A 19,234-nucleotide genomic window follows, 5' to 3' on the forward strand; every position below is an offset into this window, starting at 1 on the left:
GTTCCTAAGTATGCTTGGCCACCGGCTTTATATGGTGCACCTTTCACGTTTTTCAGCTCTGGCGAGTAGGCCCTGAATTCTGTCATCAAGCCTTTTCCTGCCTCCTGCCTCTGAAAGCTCCAGCCTGAGCCTACGTCTGTATCCATGACCTTTGTCCTACTCCCTGCGCGGCTAACGGTGCCTGGCTCGGCCTGTTGCCTGCCAAGACTGTATTCAGCCTTCAAGTTATCTGCTCCGCTCCTCGAGAAATGCATTCCTGTCTAGTGGTTTAGGTAAACATCCTTCCAGCTACAGAGCAAAGGGCCCGGCCTTACTGTCTCCATGCAAGTAATTCATGACTCCTGTTCCATGGCAGGCCCATGCCCCCTCGCATCTCATGTAGACACGTAGACGCTTATACACGCACTAGCAGTCAGTATAGAATAGACTTTGCTCAAGAGACCTTTCCTTCCAGATAATACAGTTCCTTAAACACAAGATATTAGATACGATTTGGGATTAGGTTGTTCTGACATCTCAGACTTCTGTCTCCTCATGTAGGGCTAAATGTCAAGTTCCCTTCACCCTCCAGTTACACGTCAATCATACGTCATGCAGCTGCGCGCGCATCTCTGTCATATATTTCTGCTGACATTGCAAGATTCTCTTATGGATCCACCCACCTGTGACATCTTCATAATGACGTTTCCAGTACACTCCCTTATGCACGCCTATTGTAACGCCTTTTCCATTATGTATGTTTATTCTTATCTCTTCTATCAGCTGTTACGCCTCTTACATCTGTCTTTACTGTAATGCATTGACTATATATATTAAAACCTGTCAATAATGTTTGTCTATCCCTTCCCGAACCTTCGTGGTGACGGAATCGGGTTGCCTGGTTCGAACCAATTCCTTTGTAAGGAATAAATTCCCATTTGAAACCTCAAATACCACGGATTCTGCCTCTTATTTTTACTGAGTTATTCTTATTGAATTTTACCGCATAAATTAAGTCTAGGTAATTTAAATTTACCACATATGTGTGAGCACCTGGGCATGTGACAGGAAGTATATATGAGTGATGGGCTATGTTTACTGTATAGGTGACTGAGTAAATGTAAGAGTTTCTGTATGGGTAAGTGTGTGCTTGTGTCAGTAACTTTATAGGTGTGTGAGTACCTGTTATTATCTGTAAAAATAGGTGAGCGAGTGTGTGTGTAATTGTATGTGTGGGTAGGTGGCTGTGCGATTAACTGTGTGGGTGAGTGAGTAGATGTGTGAATTGATTTGTGGGTGACTGACTCAGTTTGTGAGTGGCTGAATGTATGTATGAATGGATGTGTCAGTGGTTGTATGAGTGAGTGAGTGGGTCTATGAAGGCCTTTATGGGTGAGTGCGATATGAATCAGTGAGTGGCTGTGTAAGTAATGGTATGGATTTTGAGTAGATTATTAAAGGTTATTTGGGGGTGTGAGTGGGTACATCAGAGATTATGTAGATGAAGTCATCAGTGATTTCATTCAATATGTCATCAGTTATGTCACTGACCATGTCATCAGTGAGGTAATATGTAACATCATAAGCAGCATATACGGGGCTTGAGTTATGTTTACCTCATTAAATATAACACCTGAATTTCTCTGGTTTATTTACTTGTGAAATGTCAGCCTAAATGCTAATTCCTAACTATAACATCCATGTAACCTTTTTTTTAGTGACATTTTAAGGTTTTTAAAAATCTATTGTGTAACTTTAATGTCTCTACTGTAGAAATCAAAACCTTCTCTGGGGCTTCACTGATACACCTGGTCCTTTTAAACCAACAAAGAAGAGATTGGCACAGAAGCTGTCATATAAAAGACATCTTTTTATTTAACCTCTAAAGAGGGACAAAATGTGTCACACAGCATTCTCAAATCACTGTATGAGACATTTTGTAAGGAATACAGAGAACAGGGGCATTATATACCCACACAGGGGCTGAAGAAAAGCGGTACAAGTACACATGAGAAGAGTTATGCACATAAATGGTCATACAGAAACTGCACAGTCAACAAGTAGGATGAGTAATAAGTTGCTGACATCAGTTAGAACAGCCTGACAGTTCTATACTAGGAACAGGTGCACTCTACTAGCTAAGCACATCTGAGCATGTGCATGACTCTGGGAGAGGGAAACAGCAAATGGCCAGCACATAGCTAACTAAAATGGCTGCCAAGTACAAAATGGCTTTCAGCTCATGATAAGAGATTAATGCAATCTTCAACACTACTACTGATAGTTTTCAGTGTCATATATATTAATATTCTAAAATAGCATTTAATTATTAGAAGATACCTCTAATCTTTTTTTTTATTGTTTTTTATGTTTTCTTTAAATTTGTAAAAACATTAAAGTGTTTTTTCTAATTAGTTAAAAAAATATATTTGTATGAATATGTGATAATATGGTGGTAATGTTACTTATTTGTAAGTTTTGGAGTTTTAGAAATTTTTGAAAGTGTTCTATTATTATTATTATTAGTTTTACTAAGTTTGTTATACTATGATAAAGTTACATTAAAAAAGAGAAAATTTGTGTTTGGTCTTTGGGAATATTTTCTTTGTTTTTTTATTGTTTTCATGAAATAATTTATGTGAGGTTACTATTAGCAGTGTAAAATATAATATTGTGTTACTTTCTCAATATTTTTTTTATAATTAGAATCATTTTTGGGGGAGTCATTTCTGAATCCATCATATGATTACAAGTGTAAAATACATATTTAGAAAAATATAAGATTTATTTTTAGGTAAGAGGTTTACTATTGAAATAAAAAAAAATAGTAATAGTGTATCTGTTAAATATTTTTTGAGGTTTTCAACAGATTTTTTTGGGACGTGGCTACCTCGAGCACCCCACAGGTTCACGACTCTGCATAATTTTTTATAGTTTTGAATACATTAAAAAAAAAATGTATGTAAATTAGAACTAGAGTAGTGAAATCAATATGAACATATCATAGTTCAATTCAAAATGGTTCATAAGTGTATTATAAAACTGCAATGGTGTTGCGCACAGTGCCTGCACTTATTTCCGGAGTTGGGTAGCAGTTACGACTTTGGCATGATTTGAAAAAGTTTTAAATATGCTTGTGTATTATTCAGATATGTGTGTTAGTTTAAGACTTTTGTCTAAAATATATAAAACATTGATTTGCTAATGGTAAATTACATTTTTTAATGGAATTTAACATATTTTACAGGTGCACAACGTGGATGCTATGACAATGCAATCCTCATTGTGACATGGAAATAAAGCTTTTGATTGGTTAAAAGGATGTTAATTCTGTTAAAAGGAGGAGTTAACACCTGTTTGGTTTCTCTTTTGGTCATGTATCTACATGTTGAACACCTTTTTCTGATGTGTTCAGTTATTTTGTATATTTTGGGATGTTTTGACCAACACCTCAAATTAAAGAAAATGGCATCTCTGCATCTGCAGTAAGTAGAAGATTTGAAAGCAGTTGAAGAGGTAGAAGAACCCATCAAAAAAAGGAAGGAATGTATTGTTTGGACCTTTTTTACCATCTCTGAAGGTGAAAAGAAGGTTAATGTAAAGAAGGTCATCTACTCTCTTTGAGGCAAGGGTCTTATGGAACCCCTATTCTGGTTAGAAAAGTGAAAAATCATATGTTATGAAAATCATTGGATGGATTATTGTGTGTATGGGAGAGTAATTTGTGCAATAGTGCAATAGTGCATGAACATGTGATGAGTGCATGAGTACTGCTTGGGAGATTGATTGAGTGAGTGAGCAGTCCCCTGAGTGATTGTATGAGTATATAAGTAGTGCCTAAGTGGTTGGATGAGTGCATGAGCAGTGCATCAGTGATTGTAATAGTATATGATTAGTGCCTGGATGATTCGATGAATGCATGAATACTGCCTGTCTGATTCATCAGTGCATGAGTAGTGTTGTGTTATTGGATGACTGCATATATAGTGCTTGAGTAGTGTATGGGTGGTTGGATGAGTGCACAAGTACTGCCTGGTGATTGCATGACTGTGTGAGTAGTGACTGGATGATTGCACAAATGTATATGTAAGGCCTTGGAGATTGGTTGAGTGCATAAGTAGAGCCTGAGTGATTGGATGAATGAATCAGTAATTTGTGAGTGACTGGAGGAGTGCATGATTAGTGCATGAGTAGTGTATGAGTGGTTTCATGAGTGCGAAAGTAGTGGCTGGGTGACCATGAGAGTAGCAGCAGTGTCTAAGGTATTGTATGAGTACATGATAAGTGTCTAAGTGATTAGATGTATCTATGTATTGTGCTTGTGTGATTGGATGAGTAGATGGGTAGTACCTGGTTGATTGGATGAGTGAATGTGTAATGTTTTGTTGATTGTATGACTGAAAGGGTAGTGCCTGGGTGATTGGATGAGTGGATGTGTAGTGTCTGGCTTATTGAATAACTACAAAAGTAGTGCTTAAATGATTCCAAGAATACATGTGCCTGGATGATTGTTGGAGTATATAGGTAGTGCTTGATTGATTGCAAGAGTATCTGGGTAGTGCCTGGGTGATTGTAAGAGTGTAGTAGTAGTACCTGAGTGATTGTATAAGTGTATGAGTAGTGCATGGGTAATTGGATGAGTGCATGGGTAGTACCGGAGAGAATGGATGAGTGACTGCATGGATTATTCAATGGGTATGTTACTGACTGTATACGTGAGTGATTAGGTGTTTCAGTGAATGTGTTGGTGAGAGACTGGTTATGAGAATTTCTGTAACTGTCTGTTAGTTGGTATCTAAGTGGCCATATGGGTGTGTGAATGGGTATGTAAGTTTATCTATGGGTAAGTAATTGCTTGTCTGAGTACCTGGCGATGCCTCAAATGCAATGCATGATGCCATTGACAATGTCGATTTCGCTATGAAGGGACACAAATTACCGTCAAATGATATTTGACGGTGCTTTGCAGAAACTTTGAAAAATGCTATAAAGTGTATTTATCAAAATTTCTGGTTAGACACACTCATGCCCTTGGGGCATGTGTGTGTGCAACATGAATTCACATTACAATTTCAGGGGTGCAACAGGGTGGCCTGTGTGCACCCTTGAAATTGCACATGCAATTCCCATTCATAGGCCCATATGAATGAATGGGAAGCAATTCCTTAATTGTAACTCGAGATTTGCGACTCGCAATTAAGGAATTTGACAGATTCTCTATTTTATTCGCGATTCCTTCATGCATAGGCAATAGCGGTTCTTTAATTGCGATTCCTTAAAAATCGCAATTGAAGTATCGCTATTGACTTCTTTGATGCATGTGCACCTTAGAGAGAAGACGTGCTTATTTTAAGAAAAAAAGCTGATTGTGAAGAAGGTCAAAGGTAAAGACATATAAATAATATATATAACTTTCTCAACAAAAAGTTGTAGCAAGCTGTACATTTGCAATCCTCTTATAATGGATCTACAACTTAAGAACTTTTCCGGAGTCTGTCTTAGAGACTGCATAGAAACAAAACAAGACTTTTAACTGAGTCATCAGTTCTATTCTTTTCAAAAGTAAAATACTATTGAAGTTCAACATTTAAATGTCATTCCACTTTACAGACAAATTCTAAAGAGAGGGGCTCTTGCCTTGTGATATTTGGGTAAAAGATTTAGAAATTAGATATTACTAAAGTAGGGACTATTAATAAAGAATGTTTAGTATATTTCTGTTCATCTGTTAACTACAGGAACACCATAGAAGGTATTCAAACTGAGAAGATCAATTTAAGAAGAATGCTAGTGAGAAGTAGTGAACCATAGTCTACAAGGCAGTCACTTGTTTGTTCTCCACCTCCACATCCCCCTTGCTGTTGCCAAGCTATTGTTGTGAGTGTGGGCAGTGGTGAGCAGACATTGGGAGCTCACTTCAGCTCCTGGAAAATTTCTGACATACATCCACTGATTCACCAAGACCCCTTGGTATATATATTTAACACACAAACTTTTGAGATACAGTCACCGGATGATGTCATCATTGATGTCATCAGTGATATCACTGACCATGTCACGAGTGATGTAATATGTGAGGTCATAAGCAGTGCATTGTGAGGGTGTGGGTTATAGTTACTAACTAACTATAACGGCCAAATTTATCTGCTTTTGTACAAGTGAAATGCCGCTGTAATCTTTGTTATAAATATATAAATACCTACTGGCAGTTTCAATAAGAAAAGTGTTTTTTGTTTTGCCAATAACTTTAGGGCAGCTTGACGAATCTTCACAACATTTTCCAACTTGTTACGATGCTTACTTCCGCTGATCTTTTGAACGTTTTGGGGTGATCCGTCAAGCGGGGGACTAGAACTAGGGTGTGTTTGAAAATATGTTTTCCCCCATGTTAATTCCCATAGGACCTTCAGACAAGGCTACAGCCTGAACAGCTGAATGGAATTACGCCATATTTGCCAGGAAGGTAGATGTTGGTTCAAGGAAGTTCAATTTTTTGTGATTTAGAGTAAATGAGTTCATTAGTAATTTGCTGAAATTCCCACTTGTATATATATGGTCACAATGGACCGGTGACCCCTCCCGAGCTTGTACCGAAGATCTGATTGGCTGCCAAAACTTCAAACCAAAAACTATTGGCAGCTATCTTCTGACTCAGTTGAACCGAGTTAGAAGAAAAAACATTTACAAAAAAAGAAAAGGGGGCAGGGTAGATGCATCCTGACCCACAAGGCCTCTTGGGGGTGTTAAATGTTGGCAGAATTTGCACTGAATACTCGACTTCTGCTTAATATAAAAAAACATATGGGTGGGACATGTTTAAATAATGATGAGAGGGGCCCACCACCTCCCTGGGCATAGATTCAATATTAAAGCAGGGGTCCTACCCCCTGCTATGTAGAATACCACCTCCCACAACACATAATTTATTTAGCAACTCTGGGACAGCCACCTTTGCACATACATTTATAATTTATTGCAGATAAGTCCATTGCTGTTGCTCACTACGTCACTTAGTATATGATGAAATCAGAAAAAACAGAAATAAAAGGGATGTAGTAAGAGATTTGTGCAGAAAAGAGTCTTACTAAGAAACTGGTCAGTTTCAGGAAGATAATTTCTCACATGAGAGTCCTATGTGTGTTTGGACCACTTGAGCTCAGCTAGTTTGTGCTCAAGGTCAAGGTCAAATGTATGGGTGAGTCTAGGCCTTGCAAGCAGTTGAAATAGAGTACTAAAGTATTTCCCAGAAATACAGTACCCTGCGGAATTCTATCCAGAATGTAGATATATCCTGAAAACAAATATGTTGGACACATAATACCCAACATTGCGTCCACATCTTTAAGAAGTACTTCCATATTACACATATAGAATTAATGTAACTGAAAACATCTAAAAAGGGAAATATGCGCTACTTGCATCTGATGGTTGTTTGGCAGGACACAAGAAAGGAAATCTATTTAACCACTGAATGCTAAGTTGACAAACTCTGGAGACAAAATAGTTTTTCTACTTGGCACTTTTGCAATTTTTCAAGCCATGGAAAGTTGAATCAGATTTACTTGGACACTATCACTGTATTAAAGACTCTTTCAATGCTGCAAAAGACAGTATTAAGTGCTCTGCTTTTCCAACCTACTTGCAAATGTTGAAAAATGAGATTGAACAGGAAGAAACTATTGCTGCTGAAATATCGAAGGAGAGTTAAAAAAGCAGCCAATGTTCTGGAGCTCTTGGAGAATCAATTGTTACAAAGGAAGCTCTTATAGCTGAGTTCATGCAACAAGCAGAAGAGGAAACTGTTAATTAGAACAGTTAGTTGAACAACTGACCAATGAACAGAAAAGTCATTTTTAGCAAAGTTAAAGACAAAAAAGAGCATGGATTTTTCAACAAGAAGAAACAATGTGAATGTTCTACATATAAAGCAATATTAGTATACAACAGTGGTCAATCGGGTACTGGTAAATTTGTCATGTGTAGTAACAGCATCACAAAGATTAGCTGTACTTAAGAGTGCCTACTGCTGCCTGTTGAACATGACAATAAACTGGAATGCCAGAAACTATCTGTTGAAGCTTGCCATGAGATATCAAGAGTATTAACATTGAAGAAACTGAAGCTTTTAATCGTTTATGAGTTCAGAATGGTATCCAACTTAATACTTGCTTTCATACACTTAAGAATGCAAAAGATTTTAAGAACAAATTATGATGTGCTCTCGAAGGAAAGAAGTTAATTATATTTGATGCCCTAGTACAACTTACCCCATAAAAGGACAACCTGTTTTCAAAACACTTGTCCATAAAAAAACAAATAATGTAAATATGTGGTTACATTTTGAAAACAAGGAACTATTGAAAAATATGTGTGAATCATCCGATGTGGATTATGGAAATATTCATAAGGACGTAAGAATAGGAGTGCTTACAAACAATGGAAAATGTCCTTTATCATGTTAACTTATCAAGAAACTATTTACATCTAATATCACAATTTTATGAAGAACAGAAATCTATACTCTGTTATATGACTACTCTGCAATAGTGCTCCAACTTTAATGAACAATTACGGCTGTTGATAAAATAGAGCAACGGGGAAAGACAATACTTCCCAACAAAAAACTAGAGAGCTCTATATGCATGATCAGAAAAGCGTTTAGGCGTGTACAAGAACATTAGAGTAATTTTAAGGCATCATTTACAATCTTTAAGAATGGTTAGTAAATGGTGCAATGGGTAAAGTTATTGATTTAATTATTTTTCAAAATACAGATGAGCTTGAATAAAATGAGGTTAGATTGATGGTGTGAAGCAGATTGTCCGATGTACTGCACGTTTTGTGTTTATAAAGACTTATATGTGCGCCGCAAACAGTTTCTCACCCTCTCTAGTGTATGCTGTAACTTTCCATAACGCACAAGGTTTAAGTGTAGATGCTTCTTTTGCTAATATTAGAATACAGTATTCAAAAAAGGCATGCCTTGGATAGAATTTTATGATGTGATTGTAATTTAGAACATCAGGTCGAGGAGCCCACCTATTGGGCAGGCCATACAGGTGATCTCTTTTTTTTTTGATTAGGGTCAGACCAGCTCTAAAGCTTTCTTGGACTGCCCATTCTTTTTTTTTTACCCCTTTTTACATTCGCTCTCTACTTCTCAGACAGCCTCAAGGATCTACAGTGAAAACTTCTAGACTGTGGGCAAGATAACAGAAGCATCTTTAGTGCAGGCACTATAGTCTAGCGCCTTTATCAGCAATGGTATTCTGGAATCTGATGTCGACAGCTTCAACAACTGGCTAATCTCTGCATTAAACACCATTGCCCCAACAGAAAGAACTCCTCCAGCAGACTCTCTCTTCCCGCACCTTGGCTCTCGGATGCTCTTAAATCAAAAACATCTTTCTGTAAAAGAGTAGAATGCCACTGGAGGAGCACCAATGACAATGAGGATAAAGTAATATATGTATCTGTGTTGTAATGCTATCATTGTGCTATCTAGAATGGTGAATGGATTTGTACAAGGGTAGTTCCTAGGTGATTGGATATGTGCATGTGTAGTGCTTGGGTGAATGGATGATTGCATGGGTAGTGCCTAAATAAATGGATGAGTGCAAGGGTATTGTGTGAGTGAATGGAAGAGTATAAGGATAATACCTGTGTGTTTAGATTTGTGGATGGATAGTGTCCAGGTGAATGGATGAGTGCATGGGTAGTGCCTAAGTGAATGGATATGTGCATTGTTAGTATCTGGGTGATTGCATGGTGCATGAGTAGTGTGTGAGTGAATGGTTGAGTGCAAGCATAGTGCCTAGGTAACTAGATGTGTGTATGAGTAGTGCATGAGCTAATGGATGAGCACATGCGGAGTGCCTAGGTGAATGGATGAGTACAAGGGAAGTGCCTCTGTGATTGGATGTGTGAATGGCTAGTGCCTAGGTGAATGGATGATTGCATGGATAATGCCTAAGTTAATTGATGAGTGCATGAGTAGTGCCTGAGTGACTGAATGAGTACAAGGGTAGTGCTTTGGTGATTGTGCAAGTGCATTGACAGTGTCTGGGTGATTAGAAGTATATATGAGTAGTGCTTAAATGATTGGATGAGTGCAAGGGTGCTGCCTATGTGACTGGATGAGTGCAGGAGTAATACCTGAATGACTGGATGAATGCATGGGTGCCCCCTCCTTTAATGTATAAGTGCGCGGATACTGCATGGGTGATCGGATAAGTGCATGGAAAGCGTCTGGGTGATTGGGTGAGTACCTGGGTGATTGGATGAATGCATGGGTGCTGCCTGGGTGATTGGATGAGTGCATGAGTAGTGCCTGGGTCTGGGATGAGTGCATGGGTAGTGCCTCAGTGAAGGGATGATTGCAAGGACTGTGTCTGGGTGATTGGATGGAACATGGATAGTGCCTAGGTGATTGGAAGAGTTCATAGTTCCCACCTGAGTGAATGGATGAGTGCAAGGGTACTGCTTGGGTGATTGGATTAGTGCATGGGTAGTTCCTGGTTGATTGTATGAGTGTACGGGTAGCTCATAGGTGACTGGATGAGTGCAAGAGTAGCACCTGGTTGATTGGATGAGTGCAAGGGTAGGTCCTGGGTCTTTGAATGAGTACAGGGGTAGTGCCTGAGTGAATGAATGAATGAACATGTACATAGTGCCTGAGTAAATGGATGAATGCAAGGCTAGTGCCTCAGTGATTGGATATGTGCATGTGTAGTGCTTGGGTGAATGGATGATTGCATGGGTAGTGCCTAAATTTATGGATGAGTGCAAGGATATTGTGTGAGTGAATGGAAGAGTATAAGGATAATACCTGTGTGTTTAGATTTGTGGATGGATAGTGTCCAGGTGAATGGATGAGTGCATGGGTAGTGCCTAAGTGAATGGATATGTGCATTGTTAGTATCTGGGTGATTGCATGGTGCATGGGTAGTGTGTGAGTGAATGGATGAGTGCAAGCATAGTGCCTAGGTAATTACATGTGTGTATGAGTAGTGCATGAGCTAATGGATGAGCACATGCAGAGGGCCTAGGTGAATGGATGAGTACAAGGGAAGTGCCTCTGTGATTGGATGTGTGAATGGCTAGTGCCTAGGTGAATGGATGATTGCATGGATAATGCCTAAGTTAATTGATGAGTGCATGGGTAGTGCCTGAGTGACTGAATGAATACAAGGGTAGTGCTTTGGTGATTGTGCAAGTGCATTGACGGTGTCTGGGTGATTAGAAGTATATATGAGTAGTGCCTAAATGATTGGATGAGTGCAAGGGTGCTGCCTGTGTGACTGGATGAGTGCAGGAGTAATGCATGGGTGCCACCTCCTTAAATGTATAAGTGCAACGATACTGCATGGGTGATCGGATAAGTGCATGGAAAGCATCTGGGTGATTGGGTGAGTACCTGGGTGATTAGATGAGTGCATGGGTGCTGCCTGGGTGATTGGATGAGTGCATGAGTAGTGCCTAGGTCTGGGTTGAGTGCATGGGTAGTGCCTCAGTGAAGGGATGATTGCAAGGGCTGTGTCTGGGTGATTGGATGGAACATGGATGGTGCCTAGGTGATTGGAAGAGTGCATAGTTCCCACCTGAGTGAATGGATGAGGGCAAGGGTACTGTTTGGGTGATTGGATTAGTGCATGGGTAGTTCCTGGTTGATTGTATGAGTGTACGGGTAGCTCATAGGTGACTGGATGATTGCAAGAGTAGCACCTGGTTGATTGGATGAGTGCATGGGTAGGTCCTGGGTCATTGAATGAGTACAGGGGTAGTGCCTGAGTGAATGAATGAACATGTGCATAGTGCCTGAGTAAATGGATGAATGCAAGGATAGTGCCTGGGTCAGATTGGATATGTGCATGAGTAGTGCCTGGGTGAATGAATGAGTGAATGTATAGTACCTGAGTGAATGGATGAGTGCATGGGTAGTGCCAGAGTGATTGTATGAGTGCAAGGGTAGTGCCTGGGTGATTGTTTGCAGGAGTGCATAGATGGTGGCTGGGTTATTGGATGAATGTATGGGTAGTGCCTGAGTGAAAGAATGAGTACACAGGTAGTGCCTGGGTGACTGGATGAGTTGAAGAGTAGCACCTGGGTGATTGAATGAGTGCAGGGATAGCAGCTCATTGAATGGATGAGTACATGGGTAGTGTCTGGTTGATTGCATGACTGCATGGGTAGTGCCTGAGTTAATGGCTAAGTGTATGGGTAATGCTTAGGTGATTGGATTAGTGAATGGGTAGTGCCTGGTTATTTGTATGAATATGTAAGTAGCACCTGGGTGATTGGATGAGTGCATAAGTAGCACCTCATTGAATCGATGAGTACACAGTTAGTGCCTGGGTGATTGGATAAGTGCATGGGAACTGCTTGTATGAATGGATGAGTGCATGGGTAGTACCTGGGTAATTGAATATGTGCATGCTTAGTATATGGGTGAATGGATGAGTGCAAAAATAGTGCCTGCATATTATGTTTCTGTGATTTTGAAGTTGAAATACTAACATATCTTTGTTCTTTTTTTTCAATAGTGGCTGCAGTTGAGCATCTTTAAATTTCTCGAAGCACTTCTATCAGCATAGAGATATTGCTTAGAGATTTCCATGGCAAACATAAAGTGTTCTTACAATAGCTTGCCATCACTTTATTTTGCACATTTTATAATTATAAATGTCAGTGTATTTCAGCACATTTACATTATAAAACTATACACCAAGGTAGTCTTGTACAGTCACTCACACTTTCACACATATACTGTTTACACAATTTATACTCCCAGTCACTCATCCAATCAACCACTTACTCACCCACTAACTCAGTGTCATAGGCAAAACAGGCATACTGTCTCACTTATGGGTGCATCTACTACTATGTGAATTTACTTACTCATAGAGCTATTTAAACACTTAGTTAACATGCAACTACAGGTACTAAAATGTGCACTCAGTCACCAACACAGTACCTTATACAACCGGTCAGCCATGCATAGAATCACTAATGTTAGTCACATTTCCATGCAACTACTGATATAGCCAATTACTTAGCCATACACCTACAAAGTTATCCACTCACTTCTGTAAACAGTGATGCAGACACTGACTTAATTATCTAATACTAACGCAGCCAGTCAGTTTATTCCAAAGATAGTGCCATACATATTCAATATTACATACATCCACTGACTTTGTCAGTTAATAACTGATAGACTTGACATCTTTGGCATAGTTTCCCCTGACATTTTGCCTCTACTTCCTGTATTTTCGATGCTGTGCTTGATTTTATTTATGCTGGCTTAGATGCTTTGGGCACTCTCCCACTGCTGATCAGTGTCAAAGTGCAAGTGCTCTCTGTGTAAATTGTTATTACAATTGGTTCTCCCTGATTGGCATATTTTATTTACTGAAAAGTCCCTAGTAGAGTGCACAGAGTGTGCCAGGGCCTGTAAATCAAATGCTGCTAGTTGACCTGCAACACTGATTGTGCCACCCACATGAGTAGCCCTGAAAAGGTATCCCAGACCTCCACTGCAGTGTCTGTGTGCAGTTTTACACTGTCATGTTGACTTGGCAAGTGCACTTACTTGCCAGACCCTAACCTTCCCTATTCTTACATGTTAGACACCTCTCTGGTATGCCCAAGGTACCTCCCTTGGCAGGGTGCAGTGCATGTGAAGGGTTGAACATGTACTGGTATGTGTGACATGTCCTGATGGTAAAATAATTGGCAATTTCTGTTTTCACCATTGAAATGCTGTTTGTCCCATAGGATAGAATGGGAGATACTTTGTAACATCTTACAAGTATAACTTCCCATTGGGACAAAATAGAGAAATAAAGTTGTGTTGTTCTGAACTCAGAATTTAATAATACATCTTTTAGTAAAGATGTTTTTTAAATTGTGTGTCGGAAAATGCCAGCCCTTCAAAGTTGTCTTATTCTTGTTTAACCATTCTGTGTGCCTCTGCCTGTTTATGGATTGACTGTCTGGTTTTGGAGTGACAGGTGCTGGGGATGTGCATTCACTGTACACAGGCACTGGGGGTTGAGGTGTGCCTGGCCCTTCCTGGATGACGCATAGCTGAGCTGATTGGGGCATGGTTGCATTTAGAGTAGCGAGAGGAGATTTCCTTGTACCTGAATAAGACCTGTCTCTCTTGCAAAATGTTGTCTACTTCCCCATGGTCATACTGCTCCAGTGAAGACAGACCTGGTTTGGACTAGGCTCAGAGACCCTTGCACACAAAGAACAAAGACAACATGGGGTATAAGTAGTAGACCATAAACCCCAGAACTTTAGATAATTTCCAGACTCATGAGGAACCTTAGCGAAGGAGGAGCGCTGGAGAGCTGTAAGTAGGAAAACTGCCCCGTTGCTGTGTGCTGGGTTGGGGTGGTCTGCAGTTGCTGTTTCTGCCAAGGAAAGGACAAAGACTGTAACTTTGCTGTGAATCTACTTGAAGAAGAATCTTCGAGGGCCTGTGTGGGATGGCCTCCTGTTCTGAAGTCTGAGGAACACAAAGTTCTTCACCCACAGCTCCCTGAACTCTATTACTGGTAGTTCTGACCTACCAGGAGGTACCATTTCCAGTTTCATGCCTCTGGAGGTTGTTCCTGCTGTTGGGAGCAAGAAAACCTGTGTCCAATCCCATCAGCGACTCCGCTGTGATGCTTTGACCTGCATCGAGGCCAGGGGCACCGCTCGTGAAGTGAACGACACACCGCCTAGCCCACACCACAGCTTTGATGTGTCTCAACACTGGCCGACGCCTGCAGTTATTTGCCGTGCCCGATGCCAGTGCTCGCACCATCTCCGTCATCACCAATGCCTGCATCTTGTTATTATGGCACCGATAACCACTCAGGGGGATTCCATGAACTAAACGACTTCGCATCATCACCAAAACCTATGCCTCACTGCTGATGCAACCGTCTTCCCCTGTCCCCGGACTCGACATGTCACCTCCTCATGGACACAATTCCTTGCCTTCCCCATGGAAGCCAGGGAGCCAGCCTTGGCACTGACGCCTCACATTCAGGATACCGTGCATAGACTTTGTTTTCAAGGTACTTTTTATATGGGGGTCTGTGTGACTCCATGCTAATGCCGTGCTCCTCGCTGTCAGTGCTGTACTTTGGATTGATTGATTTCAAAAAATCGCAATAGCCTCAGGTGACGCTATTTGTGTTCTACAAGGTATATTTTTGCAATAACTGTTCTATTACCTGTATGTTGAATTTTTGTCATTTTGATCTTGTTGACCAAAATGACAAATTATACTTTATTTTTCAAAAACTAGTGTGGTGTCAGTTTGTGGTGTTATCACTGTATTGTTGTGTGTTTTAAGTACAAACACTTTACAGATTGCCTTTAGGATAAGACTGTCTGCTTGTGTCACGCTACCAAGGGAGCGAGCAGAGATTATCTAGAGTGTGTATCCTCCTTACTCTGACTACAAGCAAGGGTCCCTACTTGGAAAAAGGTACTCACCTCTACCAACTAGAACACCCCATTTCTAACAATCACCTATGCAGACATTCAACCAGCTACTTAGTCATTGATACACACACTAATGCACCCACCTACTCATCTATATAGAAAGCCACACAACCTTTAACACACAGATGCAGACTGTCACACATCCAGGCACAGTGTTGTATGCACTACCTCTCCGAGGCACACATTGATACAGACCCTAACACACCCAGACATGCCCCCATGTATAGACTTGTGCACTCATGGACACACACATTGAAAAACTAATACATCAACCCACACACTGATCGATATACCCAGCCAATTATGGACACGCCAAGAGACATTCTTCAGTATACAATGATATGACTTTTATATACACTACTATACCCATACACAAAATAATACAGCCACTGATACATCCAGTCACATAATGATGGAAACACACTGACTTAGTCATTGAAGTACCTATACACACATTCACTCACTCCCTTGTACAGTTAGTTATTCACCCACAAAAATTCTCATGCTGTCAGTCACCGACTTTTACAGTCTCTTGTACATCCATTCAGTCAGATATAGCACTCATTACATAACCAGTGAATGGCTTATACATACACCTACCTACCCACTTACTCAGCCCTACAGCCACTAACACACCCAGTCACTTACTTGTATAAATAATCTCCCACCCAGTCACTACCTCCTACAGGCACAACACATGCAATGTCTTATCTACGTAGTCAGTCACACATCAACTCGCTAAATCATTCGGGCATTCACATACACAGTTACTCATCCATACATCCACTCACACAGGCAATAATATCCCCTCTATTTCACTCTTGCTGTGGGTTACACCCCCCTTGTTGACTAAAACAGCAATTGATTAAGGCAATCATTCACTCATGCAGCTAATAACTCATGCAGACACTCACTCAAAGTGCCACTCACAGCATGTCACTCACCCCTACAGCTACAAACATACCCAGTTACTCACTTATACAGATTCTCACACACCCAATCAGGTGCTTATGCAAGCACTCAGATATATGCACACTCCCATATATAGCCACTTATACCCTTACACTCTCACCCATGTAGCCACTTCCACAGTCACTCATTAATCCATAGAGAAAATCATGCATTCATGCAGTAATACATCCTCTCATGTACCCTCTCACTTACTCATACAAACACTTACCCACTCACTCACTAACACACTCACTCATACTGCTACTTATAAACCCTCTACTTCACTCATAGAGCAGCTTGTCCACCACTGGTTCACTCATAAACCAAATCAGTCACTCATACAGTTAATCTAATGCTACTAAAGGCACTTAACTAACCAGTCACACACTCACACAATCACTCATTTATGCAGTGTTAGACGGACTGGGAGGGTCAGCCGAGGACAAGGGGAGAGGTCTCCGGGGAGAGCCATCTCCAGTGATCGTACAGATGAGTAACTTCCCCCCCACAGATGCACACCACACAAGGATAGGATTTAACGTTCTTTATAGGCGATTTCTTAAGGTACGATGAAATGGTACAAGGAGGTCTGGACTCAAGGGTCCCCTCGATTCTAGTCTCTTGGTTTGGGAAAGGGGGTAGCGGGACAGTCTGGTTACCAATCTGGTAGCTGAGATGGTATGGTGGATAGCTCACAATCCTCGAGCTCGGTGTTCTAGCTTGGATGGGCCGTGGCAGCGCCAGCAGGTCCTGGTGAAGGTGGTCGTTACACGGTCCGCGGCAGCGCCAGCAGGTCCCGATGAAGGTGGTCGTTACACGGTCCGCGGCAGCGCCAGCAGGTCCCGACGAAGGTGGTCGTTACAACGGTCCGCGGCAGCGCCAGCAGGTCCCGACGAGGATGGATGATGCAGAAGGCCGCGGCAGCGCCAGCAGGCAGGACGATGATTCACAAGGCAGGGCTACGGCAGCGCCAGTAGTCCGTCAAGGCTGAGTTCTTCTCGGTGTCTCTCGACTCCAGGATACAACTGCCTTCCTGCTCTGGAGCTGCCCTAGTTATAGGTCTGGCGCCCTTTGATGTCCGGACCCTCGCACTTGGAGGTCGGGGGGTCCGGGATGAGGGAGTCCAGACACCCAGCAGGGGGTGGAGCCAGCGCCTGGGGGAGCTGGAGGGCGATCGGCACCTGGCGGGGGAGAGCCATCGGCACTTCTTTCTCCCATTGACCTGCCAAGTGGTCCGTTCACCTCCTGGGTGGATGGTGGTGCCGGGATGTCGGGGCCAGGCTAGGCCCAGGGTTAGGGTCGGGCTGAGGCCACGCGGCCTCGTGGCGCAGTGTCCAAGATGGCGGCTGATCCGGCCGGGGGAGCCGGTAGTGGTTCGGCCCCATGATACATGGATGTCCGGGGGCAGGAGTTCCGTTGGGAGACGGGGTGCGGGTGGCCCTTGTGGGTAACACCTGGGAGTCCGGGGCTTGGGCCTTGTCATGCGGGGAGGGAGCAAGCCCTTCATGTGGCCTGTCCAACATGCAGGCACTCACACAATCAGTCACTTATCCATATAACCAGTGGGTTCCACCCTTGTAATGAGGTGTGTAGGGTTTTGCAGGAATCACGATGCCCTCATGGACCAGCGCAGCGTAGTTGATGTTGTAGTGCTTAAAATTGAAGGGGTTTGAACCATAGACGCCGCTAAAAGCTGTATTGTCCACAAAACCTACGATGATAAGCTTTGGTAGCTGTCCCATAAATAAATTCTGCTGCTGAGTTAAACGTGTACCCGCAGGGATGCTGAATACCTTCAGAGCTACTCTTTCCACAGCGTACTTGGCGTTTGATATTTGCAAAGTGTCTGCGTGGGCGAGTCTGACGCTCGGGGACACTTTCACCCGCTTTACAAACAGACTCGCTGACAGTATGTCCAGCTTATAGTGTTCTGCATCCCCGCTGATGAGGCAGAATGTGTCCTTGTTGCACATGAATTTGATCTTAAGATCGATTCCGTTGATGAGCAGCTTATCTTGGAAGAAGAGGTCAGAATGTATGCGTCCCAGAAGGTCAAATTGGCGACTGCCCCCCGCAAAGCTGGCTCTTTTTACAAAGCCCTGATTGTCACCGTCCAACTCCTTGGCTTCAAACTGGCAGTCTGTGTCCTTGCAGAAGAGTCCCACTGAAAGCTGCATGTCAAGGGCGTCGCTACTGTAATTTAGAATACTCTCGAGGTAGGTTCTGTAGGCGTACATGGTGATGTCCACCTGATTAAATATGGTTGCTAGGGGGTAAGCGATTGTCGCCACTTTAGCATCTGCTGCTATATCGGCTCCATCTGCTTTTACAATTTTACACATAAGATGTTGAGATCCAAATACATATCCGTGGACCCTGATACATAAAACTCTATAGGAGCCATAGGCGTCAAAGCTGCTAAAGGCGATACCTCCATGAAGAAGCTGTTTTCGATGCTTGTCTGCGTGGGCTTTAGAGTAAACAAGTCTAACTCAGATTTGGCGCACTCGCCCGATGCACAGTGTACGAAGGCCATGCTTTATTTTGCTCTGCTTTAAAAAATATTTACTCTAGAGGCGGATCTCTTCTTCTTTGAAGTTCTCTTCCGTCTTGGGGTTTTTCTTTTCTTAGTGCGTTTTCAAGAACTCCACCTTTTATTATAGGGGGTCGGTGGTCCTCTGCGTCTCGATGCGCAGCACTTTCTTTTAACAAGCGTTCGTGGTTTGTACACCAAGCCCGCGCCTTCTTGCGGATGTTTGTTCATGCGTTTGGCAACCGCCGAAGTAACAGACCCTAC

At 42.0% G+C, this 19,234-nt stretch overlaps 1 protein-coding gene across 1 annotated transcript; it reads right to left on the reverse strand.

Annotated features, from left to right (window-relative positions):
- Window positions 1–17,984: 17,984 nt before the first annotated feature.
- LOC146829821 (uncharacterized protein F54H12.2-like) lies at window positions 17,985–18,779 on the reverse strand. Its single transcript, XM_085606548.1, has one exon. The coding sequence runs from the start codon at window positions 18,777–18,779 to the stop codon at window positions 17,985–17,987; it is 795 nt and encodes a 264-aa protein (XP_085462674.1).
- Between the last annotated feature and the right edge of the window lie 455 nt (window positions 18,780–19,234).

Source organism: Triturus cristatus, chromosome 5_2, assembly GCF_964204655.1.
Source record: "Triturus cristatus chromosome 5_2, aTriCri1.1, whole genome shotgun sequence".
In the NCBI taxonomy this organism is placed as follows: Eukaryota; Metazoa; Chordata; class Amphibia; order Caudata; family Salamandridae; genus Triturus; species Triturus cristatus.

Coding starts and splice junctions, on each gene's coding strand:
- LOC146829821 (XM_085606548.1), bottom strand. CDS start 18,779: ATGTGTAAAATTGTAAAAGCAGATGGAGCCGATATAGCAGCAGATGCT.